Raw genomic sequence first — 12,052 nt, 5'->3', positions numbered from 1 at the left:
CTTGCTGTTCATGATATTCAAATATTTTCCAGGGCAACTGCACAGATAAAGGCTTTAGGCAAGTAGCCCAATAGAGAAGTTCTTCTTACCTCAGTCATTACGGCCAAGCCTTTGATTTGGCGCTGGAAGTCGGCATGGAACAGCTCATCTTGCAGCCATCTGGCTATACATGGGGACATCTGTGTCTTGAGTTGTTCAATATATTCATCACGCGGGGTAGTGAAATTCCATTTGAGGACCTAGAACAATAGACAGTCTTAAATACAAGAACTAAAACCTGTACCTTTAGATTAAAAGGAGAAGGAAAGGCATGTTAACTTGGGTGAGGCACTCTAAAGTGATTATATTTACCCAACACCCCGGGCCAGTGATCCTATCAAGAGAAAACTGCACCGGCCTGGGGGTTCTTCCAGTGAGCAAGACGGAGCGACCGGCTGCCTTCTTCTCTCTAAAAATTTCCTGCGGCAGACGCATGCGCAGTAGAACGAAATAGCCGACTTCTTTGTAAAAGTTCAGCTTTTCTTGCTACTGTGCACCCGCGCAAATAAGAAAAGGAAGACTATCGCTCCATTGTGCTCGCTAGAAGAACCCCCTGACTGGTGCAGTTTTCTTCTAATAGAAGCACCGGCCTGGGGTGTCGATTAAGTATAATTAATCACTTGGGGTGCCTAAGTTTTGGCACCCCCAAGTAAATACTGACTTTCCTTTAAAGAGGAATCCTTTCTCCCAACCAGGAGAACCCATTCTGAGCAGAGTAAGCGCCAAACACAGCAATCTTAAAACTAACCCAATGAGCACCAAGCCAGAAGATCGCACACATTATTAACCCTTTGCTGCATAAAGGGGGTTTCTGGGTAGACTGGCAAAGGCCAAGTAGAACCACAAAATGCAAACTGCAAACATCACTTACCTTCAGTGCCTTCTCATCCTTCACTCTCTGCTCCTTCCCATTTGGAACAATTATGTAGATTGGCCCAGACTTGTCCTCCTCGTCCTTTGCATTTGGCTTGCTTGGAGCTTTCTTTCCAGGCAGGGTCTTGGGAAAAACAGAAAGAACAAAAACTACGGTAAGTCTCTTCCAACAATTCTACAGTCCATGTTAATCGGGTCAATATACACCTGTGTACATGCCAATATATGGTGCTTGTGTCAGAGATTTTACATGCCTGTGCTTTTTATGGCTATCCTATAAAGCCACTTTACTCTCTCTGAGTGAGGGTTTCATGTTATTATTCTTTTAAGGGGTGGTTCACATTCAAACAACTAGTTGGTTTCAGATAGATCACCAGAAATAATGATTTTCTATTTTCTGTGTGTCAATGTTTTTCTAATATTGAAGTGTAAAGTGTAATTTTTCACCTTCTGAAGCAGCTCTGGGAGGAGGGGGGTCGCCGACCCTGTAAACTGTTCTAAATTGATATATTTAGTTGATACATTTCTTATCTTTGTCCCTGCTGAGCAGAATCACTGGGTTTCATTAAAGGCAGCTGTTAGACTTGATACAATAGTTGCTGATACTCCAGAGATGCTGCTGAGAAATGGATCAACTCAATGTTGCAAAATTGTAACCGTTCAGAATCTGCACCTGAATTACTGAGCTGCCAGACTCAAACGCCTGAGACAGGAACATTCAACTTTAAACTTAAATTTTGGAAAAACAGTAAAAAATAAATAATGGAAAGTAATTTAAAAAAAAAGAGTCTTGAATTCTGGGGAACAATCTGAAAACAAATGAACTGGAAAAAGTGTTTGGAAGGTGAACAACCCTTTTAAAGGATAAGTAAACCTTTAAAATAAGTGAAATTAAAATTGGTGAGGTGCAATTCAAAGCATTTTTGCAATTTACATTCATTATTTTTCTTTAATTCCAAGATATTAAGGGATACATGTACTGTTAATATGAATGAATTTTGTTACAACAGCGCCACCTGCTGGTCATTTTCTGACCAGTCTGACCACCAAGTAGTCAAGGAAGTTGTCAGGAGAAAGAAAGGGGCTGCTCTGATGTTCTTCTGCTTAGGAAAAAAATTAGAAACCTTTCTCACATCTTTCCTAAGCAGAAGAACATCAGAGCAGCCTCTTTTTTTCTCCTGACAACTTCCTTGACTACTTGCTGGTCAGACTGGTCAGAAAATGACCAGCAGGTGGCGCTGTTTTGACAATTCATTTATATTAACAGTACATGTATTCCTTAATATCTTGGAATTAAAGAAAAATAGAAAATGAATGTAAATTGCAAACATGCTTACAATAGCACCCTCATCAATTTTACACTTATTTTAAAGGTTTACTTATCCTTTAACTTTTTGTTTTTTTCAGGCCCTGTTATTCTGGGTCCCCAACAGCAAAGACAAAAAATGCACGGGGCTCTTTAACCCCTTTATATGCTCACTGGAGAGGCTGGGTGCTAGGATAAAAAAATACAACTATAACCTATTAATTAATCCTGTGGACATGTTTTAAATACAAGCCCTATGAAGAGTGTATCTTGCCCTGGAGCTTAGGACACAAGTGAAAGCAGAAATGGAGTCAGATGGCCCCTGTGCACATGGTTCTGTCACCAGTCTGGGTCTGTTGGGTTTGGCAGTACACAGCACCGCCTCGCCCCTCAGTGCAACTCATCATACACCAGAAGCTTTTTGGATAAAGAATTTGAATATAACAAGTTTCACACATGTCCCCTCCTCTCAGTTCAGTGTTGGGGTGTAGGGTGGACGTCCCATATTGAAGAGAAAGGTGCTCAATACAAACCAGACACATTACTGAAGACTGACAGACATCGGGTGAGGTTCTACACCCAAGAGTGCATCGTGAAAAGAGGTTCAGCCCAAAGTCAGTGCTAAGCAATAGCCAACTTGTACCTGTTTAGCCGGTTTGGCTTTGCTCAGGCTGGTGTTAGCTTTGGATGGAGTCAAACTAGTATTGGATGGATTCAAACTAGTATTACCTTCAGAGGAGACCGACTGGGTCTACAGAGAAAGGACCCAAGTTTGTTAAACCAAAAAAGAAGAAGATTAGGGAAATAGAACACAACAGATTTTAATGACAGGGTTTCTTAAACCATCAGGGGATCCCAATTCAACGGAGTCCATTTTGGAGACCTGCTATTTTTAATAAACCTCATTTTAAAGTTACTATGGCACAAAGATTAAAATGTAATAAATGGCGATCAAGAGCCATAAAAAAACAAGGGGTCACTTTTGGGCCTATGCTATACAATTCCAGGTGGCCGCATTGGGATAGGGGGAGAGGGATAGACAGCCAGAGCAGCCAATATGAAAAGCATTGTTAAAAAACTGGGAAATATCCCAAGTCAGAGATACGTTTTTGGAAAACATCCCCAATTATAGGCAAAATGGAAGCTGCCATTTAACTGGGAGCAGAATGTCGAAAGGGAGACTCCCGCATAAAAACAAATTCTAAGCAACTTTCCACTTCATGCCTTTGAAACTCTTAGTTTGCCCTAGTTTTCCTTCTCTCCTTTGATTATACTTTGCAATAGTTCAGATTTTATTCAGTGAAATCCAAACAATTCCCAGATTCGGGCATCCCTAGAACAACTCCGTTCCAATCAGATCCTACTGGATCAGGGTGCCATACCTTCGCTTTGGATGCTTGAGTTCCTGGCTTGGTTTTCTTAGGATCTGGTTTGTAATCCGATGTCGAAGATCCAGAATCAGAAGAAGCTGGTGAGGAGAAAGAAGATTGCTGGGTTCTTGGAAATAAGTAAGTCGGCAGCATCAAGGGCAAATAAGGTCTTGAGCTGTATTAAAAGGGGCATAGAGTCAAGGGAGGAGGGGGTCATTCTTCCACTGTATAGAGCACTGGTAAGGCCCCATCTAGAATATGCCGTACAGTTTTGGTCTCCATCACTCAAACAGGACATTATTGTATTAGAGAGGGTACAGAGAAGGGCAACTAAGCTGGTAAAAGGTATTGAAAATCTTAGCTATGAGGAAAGACTGGCCAAATTGGGGATGTTCATGCTGGAGAAGAGGCGCTTAAGGGGTGATATGATGACTATGTATAAATATATAAGGGGATCATATAATAATCTCTCTAATGCTTTATTTACCAGTAGGTCTTTCCAGCTGACACAAGGTCACCCATTCCGATTAGAAGAAAAGAGGTTCCGCCTAAATATTCGGAAGGGGTTTGTTACAGTGAGAGCTGTGAAGATGTGGAATTGTCTCCCTGAATCAGTGGTACAGGCTGATACATTAGATTGCTTTAAGAAGGGGTTGGATGGCTTTTTAGCAAGTGAGGGAATACAGGGTTATGGGAGATAGCTCATAGTACAAGTTGATCCAGGGACTGGTCCCATTGCCATTTTGGAGTCAGGAAGGAATTTTTCCCCCTCTAAGGCAAATTGGAGAGGCTTCAGATGGGTTTTTTGCCTTCCTCTGGATCAACTGGCAGATAGGTAGTTAATAAAAAAAAAAGGTTGAACTCGATGGACATGTGTCTTTTTTCAACCTTACTTACTATGTTACTATGTTAAGTACACCTAAGACTGCCATCAAAAAATTGCATTGCTTTTCCCTGCTCAAGCCGATTCTACTTACCAGCTGGTGGGGGTGAAGCGGATGCCTGTGCAACTGCAGGGGGCTGCTTGGAAGAAGCCTTGCCAGGTGGACCTGCAGGTTTGGCTGGCATGCTGGCCTTTGCTTTCTCTAGTAGGGCTACCACCTGATCCTTGGATGCCGGCTGAAGAAGAGAAAAAGCCACAATTTGGTGTTTGTGAGCTAAAGTTGCAATCATACGGGCGGAGAAATACAAGGAAGCACCGTGTGCCATTGCCCAAACTGAGCTAATATTAGAGAAGATCATGATAATCTCTTCATTAAAGTGGAGCTGGTCAAATAGTCTTTGGGAAGGCTTTAAAGTCCTGCTAAGCTATGACTGCATAACTCAGTAGGTCAATACAGTCTCCACGTGAGATGGTTGCTCCAGAGGTCTAATTTTGCTACCACTTTGGCACAGAACAAGAAACTTCCAAGATATTCTTGCAACAAGCCAGCAGACAAGCAGACAAGATCTAACTGCCGGAGACAACAAAGGGCAACTGACTTATTACCCACCTTTAGCTTAGAAGTAGCCTTAGACATCTTCTCAAACCCAATATGCATCATGAATATCGGCAAAGCCTCCTGTGCCTTCTTGCGCACATCCCCATTGCGATCTTCCAGGCAGTTGTACAGATACGGGACGCAGAGCTGCAAGTCGGAGGGCACAGTACGCATGGAAGGCAGCTTTTCTGCAAGCCACCCCAAGAGCTGTAAATTTATGGAATTTGTTAGCCAAACCATTAGAAATGCATTCTAGTGTTAAAAAAAAAAACACAATTCAGCCCAGGGTAGTGTGGGGGAAGTCTTACCTCTTGTCGCAGGAAAGGATTTTCTTTCTTTAGCTCCTCCGATAGATCTTCCCCCTCCAGCCAATCCTTCATACCGGTTTGATCCACCCAGGATTTGAGTGTTCCCAAAGCTGCTGCTCTTACATTTGCCTAAATGGGATAGGAAGAATTTATAGAACTGGAGCTATGCTAAAATCAGTAAAAAAACAAAATAAAAAAATAAAAACACATTGCGCGACAGCCTGTCCCTGCATAAACAGGACTCACCTTGCTATCACCCAGGACAGTTATTATTGGCATGCCAAGGTTCTTCACATGCTGCTTGATGTTGTGCCCCATGGCGGTTGAGAGCTGCTGCAAAATGGTCAAAGTTTGCTGGACCTTCATTTAAAGGAAGAAGAAAAAAAAATTAGCCAGTCAACTATTGAGTCCAAGGGAACATAAAAATGTCATTTTTACCCCCACTGAAGAGTTTTCCTTGCCCTTTAACACAGCAGTACTAATTAGCAGCTCGTCTCACTTAAAGGGGTTGTTCACCTTCAAACAACTCGTTTTCAGATCGATCACCAGAAATAACGGCTTCCCCCCCCCCCCAATTACTTTCTAGCTTCTATTTGTGACCGTTTTTCTAATTTCTCTTGCCTAAATTGGGGGACACAGGCACCATGGGGGATGAAGATCCTGCAGCTGGAGATGGACACTATGTTGCAAAAAATGACTCCTCCTCCTCCTGCTCTGGGCTTCATCCCCTGCCTCCTCCTATTACTCTCAGTTTCTTTTAGTGTCCTCAGAAGGAGAAGACACAACTTTTTATATGTGGCTGGAGCACGGATCAAGGCCCCAGGTCTAAGATCTCGCCACGATTAGGGGCCACTGAACTTATTCAAGAGCCTCTCCAGCTTCATCCTTTCTGCCCTTCAGCCTTCCCGCTCTACGGAGGTCTGCAGGCTTGCTCCTCACCCCTGCACTGTCTTCCCGCTCTACGGAGGTCTGCAGCAGTGATATACACTCTCCTGAGTGTATACTAACATACTTATACATATATATTTCACAGCTGTGGATTTATATATTTATCTGTGTGTCCTTCTTTTCAGGGGTCTTTCTACTCAGGGCAATATTCAGCTGGCATCTGTTTATTAGGTGAGTAATTTATTTATATATTTATTTATTTATTATTTATTATTTCTTTTGTTTTATTTACTCCCCCCCCTCCTGCCACTCGTCTTAGCGCTCCTCCACTGGCGCCATTCTGCGCTCTACTAGAGGTGACACGCACTCTGCGTTCCACTTCCCTCCTCCCTACTTATTCTGGCGCGCGACGCCTCTGTTCGCGCCCTTTCTTCTTGTGACACGCACTTGCGTTCCATCACAGCGCACACGCCCCTTCGCATCCGGCGCTTCTCTCTCTTTCTCTCCAGTCCGTCGCCATCAGCACACAGCACGGCGGATCCTGTCTCTTCCAACTGCGGAGCAGGTTAGTTCACTGCAGCGCCGTTACTAGACACGGGCTTACCTCAGGGGGCGGTCAAGGGAAGCATATGTAACCTTCCCCCTTCCATGCAGAGTCCCTGGAGCGCGCCTACCTACAGCTCCTTCGTAGCTGCCCCCTCTACCTCACTTTCTACGGGTTTCTCAGCTCCTGCTCAACCCCCTTTTTTCAGGCAAGTTTTCACTAACTGGCTTACCCTGTAACTGTGTCTTGTATTATACATCTACATGCTGTATACATTTTTTCCTAGGGAGCATGGGACTGAGGGCTCACCCCTTGTTATCTCTTCTCTCTGCAGGCCATTTTACAGCACCTCTACATTTTGTGCCTGTCTTCACTCCCCTGCCTACATAAAAAAAAAAAAAAAAAAAAAAAAAAAGAAGAGGATTCTATTTAACTCTGAGGGATCCCATTGGGATTATAGCTCCACCTCCCATTCTCTCACCGAGAAGGAGTGCAATGGCTAATAAAGCAGAAGAGCCCAGGACCAACAAGTCCTCAGCTCAAACACACCCACAGGTCACCTTTTTAGCCTGTTCCAATTGTAAAGCTAAATTTACTTCAGCCTCGGCTGATTCATTGTGTGGGGCCTGCGGAAACCCTGAACCACTGCCTCTCTCACAGGCAACTAATTCAGACTCTGATCTCCTTAGGGCCTTATCCCTCTCACTTGCAGGCATTCAACACCTGGCCCGCATACCCGAGACCTTAGATAAAGTTCTCGAGCGTTTATCTCAACCCTCTCATTCTGACTCCCGTCCTGGGACCTCAAAGCGCCACGCGCTCTCCCCTCCAGACTCTCCGGGGGAACGCCTCAGCCCATCCGATGAGGAAGGTCAGGCCTTGTCCGCAGAGGACTCTGATCAGGACCACCCTGATCTGGATGTCGACACTCCCAGAACCCAAGGGGAGGTTGAGGGCCTTATTCAAGCCGTACTAAACACACTCAACATTGACGATTCGGCTGCCACAGTCGAACCAACGAAAAACATTTTTAAGAGACACAAGAAGAGCGCATGTGTGTTCCCAGCATACGAACAGCTTGATGACATTATCAAGTCCCAATGGAAAACTCCTGATCACAGGGTGCAACTTTCCAAACGCTTCACACAAACTTATCCATTTCCACGGGAATGCATCGACCTCTGGTCCTCGCCTCCCGCAGTGGACCCTCCTGTTTCCAGACTATCCAGAAACACTACCATTCCGGTTGCGGACGCGGCCGCATTCAAAGACCCCATCGACAAGCGTCTCGAAGGTTTCTGCAAATCCACCTTCACAGCTTCAGGATCTGCCTTTCGTCCCATTTTCGCTATAGCCTGGGTGGCGAAGGCCATGGAAGTCTGGGTGGAACAGGTGGCACAGCTAATTGGTTCCGAAGAACCCACTGCAGACAATATGCTTTCCCAAATCGCAGACGCCACCACATACATTGGAGACGCAGCCCTTGACGCAGCGCGGATGGTCGCTCAAGCTTCAGCCCAGTCTGTAGCCGCTCGCAGGTTTCTCTGGTTAAAGACTTGGTCCGCTGACCTAACATCCAAACGTTCACTAGTCAGCATACCCTTCCAAGGAAAAACTGCTCTTCGGGGCCGAACTTGATAAGATAATTTCTCAAGCGACCGGGGGTAAAAGCACCCTTCTCCCTCAAACTCGACCCAAGAGGCCACCGTTCAAAAGGAGACCATTTTTTCGTCCCTTCCGACAAGGACAAAGGTCCAAGACGCAACCCGACAAATCCACTTCTAACTTTCGCTCCCGCTTCCAGAGCAAGCAACGACTGCCTTGGTCTACATCCAAGTCTACCTCCAAATCCTCTCAAGACAAATCTCACGCTGCATGAAGGTGCGCCCCCTCCCGAAGGAATACCCTTAGGAGGCCGACTCAAATCCTTTCGAGAGGTGTGGCACAACAAGATTCAGGACCAGTGGGTCCTCAGGGTGGTGTCACAGGGACTCCTCATAGACTTCACTCAGACACCACCCCACCGATTTTTTATATCCAGACTGCCGACCAAAGACCCCGACAGAAACAACTTCCTCTCTGTCATACAAGACCTCGCCTTAGCGGGAACTATTCAACCTGTTCCCCCAAAGGCCAGAAGAAGAGGCTACTATTCCAACCTCTTCATGGTTCCCAAGAAAGACGGTTCCCTCAGACCCGTCTTAGACCTCAAGGATCTCAATCCCTTCGTCAAAAAATGCCATTTCAAAATGGAATCGATCCAATCGGTGCTTTCGTCCATGGAAGAAAACGAGTTCATGACAGTCATCGACATCAAGGACGCATATCTTCATGTACCGATTCACCCAGCTCACCACGGCTTCCTCAGATTCTGCGTCAATGGACAGCATTGGCAGTTTGTAGCTCTCCCATTCGGCCTGTCCTCAGCTCCACGCACGTTTACGAAGGTCATGGCGGCGGCATTGGAGGACCTCAGACTCTCGGGAATCTCCGTCATCCCCTATTTGGACGATCTCTTGGTCAAGGGTCCCTCCGCACCAGTAACCCTACTTCACACGTCCCACAGAGCCTGACCTCCCTGGGCTGGACGATCAACTTCAACAAGTCGAAACTTCACCCAACTCAATCCATAGAGTACCTGGGTCTCATCCTGGACTCCAGACAAGGGAAAGCATTCCTACCACGAGCCAAGGCCGAACTCCTTCAGAAACGTATTCGGTCTCTCATGGGGCCCAACCGCATTCCGCTTCGAACAGCCATGCAGACTCTAGGCACGATGGTTGCCTCATTCCCGGCCATTCCTTATGCGCAAGCCCACACCAGACCTCTTCAACACACCATCCTTCTTCACCAACGCAGAGATCGAACCAACCTCGATCGCCGGATTCCCATTCCGAGCCATGTACAGCTCTCTCTTCACTGGTGGCTCCACCCGCTTCGGACCTCTCAGGGAAAACTATTCCCACCCCATCACTGGACGGTCCTCACCACAGATGCCAGTCTACGCGGGTGGGGCGGAGTCGTAGGCCAAACCACTGTACAGGGCCTTTGGACTCCGGAAGAAACGAAACTACCCATCAACCTTCTGGAGCTCAGAGCGATTCGCTACTCCCTCGAACGCACAGAACCGTTGCTACGGGGCCTGCCGGTGCGGATTCAGTCCGACAACGTGACGGCGGTGGCCTACATAAACCATCAGGGCGGAACCAGAAGTCTCAAAGCTCTCAAGGAAGCTCAGGTGATCCTTCGGTGGGCAGAGACCAACGTTCCAGCGTTATCCGCGGTCCACATTCCCGGAGTGGACAATTGGATAGCCGACTATCTGAGCAGGGAAACCATCGATCACGGGGAATGGGGCCTCCACCACGACGTTTTCCGCCTCATAGTGGAAAAGTGGGGGCTGCCCGAGATCGACCTCATGGCATCCAGGACCAACAGACAAGTCCAGCGGTTCGTCTCAAGAAGCCTAGATCCCCTAGTCTACGCAGTAGACGCCCTCGTGATTCCCTGGCGCTTCTCCAGGGTGTATGTCTTTCCCCCCCTCGCTCTCCTGCCGAAGGTCGTCAAGAAAATAAAGAGAGAAGGAACTCCAACTATTCTGGTGGCTCCGTTCTGGCCAAGAAGGGCGTGGTTCGCGGACATCGTGAACATGGCAGCAGACGACCCCTTCCATCTTCCGCATCGGATAGATCTGCTCACCCAGGGTCCTCTTGCCCACCCGAATTCTCATCTCTGGGCTTTAACGGCGTGGCTCTTGAAGCCTTGATTCTACGGAACTCTGGAGCTCCCGTGGAGGCAATTCCCACTATGCTTCGCGCCCGGAAGCCTGTCTCGGCTAAAATATACCATAGGGTATGGAAGACCTTCATATCGTGGTGCGAACAAAGAGACCTTAACCCCCAGACAGCGGGGGACCGGGAAACCCTCTCCTTTCTGCAAGACGGACTGGCGAAAGGTTTAGCGCTGAGTTCTCTGAAGGTACAGGTGTCGGCGCTGTCTATTCTCCTTCGGATGAAACTGGCCCTGCATCCTAACATTCAAACCTTTCTGCAGGGAGCAACCCGTCTCATACCACCATATCGTTGCCCAATTCCACCTTGGGACCTCAATCTGGTCCTTTCCGCCCTGCAGGAGGATCCATTTGAACCATTGGACCAGCTACCTCTGTCCACACTCACTGAGAAGGTCGTTTTCCTTTTGGCCATCACCTCGGCTAGGAGGGTTTCCGACCTTGCGGCACTGTCATGCAGATCGCCCTACACGGTGCTACACATGGACAAAGTTGTTCTCAGACCCACTCCAGAATTTCTGCCCAAGGTCGTCTCAGAATTCCACCTCAACCAGGACATTGTTGTTCCCTCCTTATGCCCGAACCCTAAGGGTCCCATTGAAACCAAACTCCACACGCTGGATGTCGTCAGGGCTATTTCCTGTTATCTCAAGGCCACGCAGGGCATCAGGAGATCGGATGCTCTTTTCATTATACCTGCCGGCCCCAGGCGTGGTACCAAGGCCGCCAAGTCTACTTTGTCAAAATGGATTCGAGCCATTATCTCCAGAGCTTACACTGTCAAGGGAAAAGACCCTCCGATTCGTGTTAGAGCGCACTCTACACGTTCTGTCAGCACTTCTTGGGCTCTCCGACACCATGCTTCTGCGGATCAAATCTGTAAAGCGGCCACATGGGCATCTATTCATACCTTCACTCGCTTCTACAGGCTCCACACACACGCTTCAGCCGACGCTGCCTTTGGGAGGAAGGTGCTAAGCGCCGTTGTTGGCTAGCTACCTTTTATTCAGTGTCCCGCCCTTGTGGGGTGCTTTGGGACATCCCCATGGTGCCTGTGTCCCCCAATTTAGGCAAGAGAAAGAGAGATTTTTGTACTTACCGTTAAATCTTTTTCTCTTGTCCTATATTGGGGGACACAGGCCTTCCCTCCCGATTCTGACACTGTTTTCACATTTTGTTTTTGTGATTGTATTATACCTTGTTGTCAGTTCCTTTTGATCTGAGTTTTTTCCAGTTGTACTCGGGTGTTGTTGCTGATTTTTGTTTCTGGCTTTTTGGGCTATTCTGCTCCTTCTTCGGTTGAAACTGAGAGTAATAGGAGGAGGCAGGGGATGAAGCCCAGAGCAGGAGGAGGAGGAGTCATTTTTTGCAACATAGTGTCCATCTCCAGCTGCAGGATCTTCATCCCCCATGGTGCCTGTGTCCCCCAATATAGGACAAGAGAAAAAGATTT

The 12,052-nt window shown here is 47.1% G+C and overlaps 1 protein-coding gene and 1 non-coding gene across 9 annotated transcripts in view; both read right to left on the bottom strand.

The window, feature by feature from the left end:
- ckap5.L (cytoskeleton associated protein 5 L homeolog) overlaps positions 1-12,052 on the bottom strand; it is a 52,082-nt gene that overhangs the window by 17,631 nt on the left and 22,399 nt on the right. For 6 of the 8 annotated variants that reach the window (XM_041589448.1, XM_041589451.1, XM_018256966.2 and 3 more), the window contains 8 exon segments: positions 5,624-5,737; positions 5,378-5,506; positions 5,082-5,276; positions 4,566-4,707; positions 3,601-3,686; positions 2,862-2,969; positions 911-1,036; positions 90-239 (listed from right to left, as the gene is read on the bottom strand). In XM_041589448.1, coding sequence (XP_041445382.1) covers positions 90-239; positions 911-1,036; positions 2,862-2,969; positions 3,601-3,686; positions 4,566-4,707; positions 5,082-5,276; positions 5,378-5,506; positions 5,624-5,737 — 1,050 coding nt within the window. 8 annotated transcript variants of the gene reach the window in all.
- Positions 2,524-2,631, bottom strand: LOC121403556. Its single transcript, XR_005967407.1, has one exon. It is a non-coding gene; the product is annotated as a small nucleolar RNA SNORD67 (small nucleolar RNA).

This window comes from Xenopus laevis, chromosome 4L (genome assembly GCF_017654675.1).
Source record: "Xenopus laevis strain J_2021 chromosome 4L, Xenopus_laevis_v10.1, whole genome shotgun sequence".
NCBI classification, from domain to species: domain Eukaryota; kingdom Metazoa; phylum Chordata; class Amphibia; order Anura; family Pipidae; genus Xenopus; species Xenopus laevis.
This window is presented reverse-complemented; position numbering and strand designations above follow the sequence as displayed.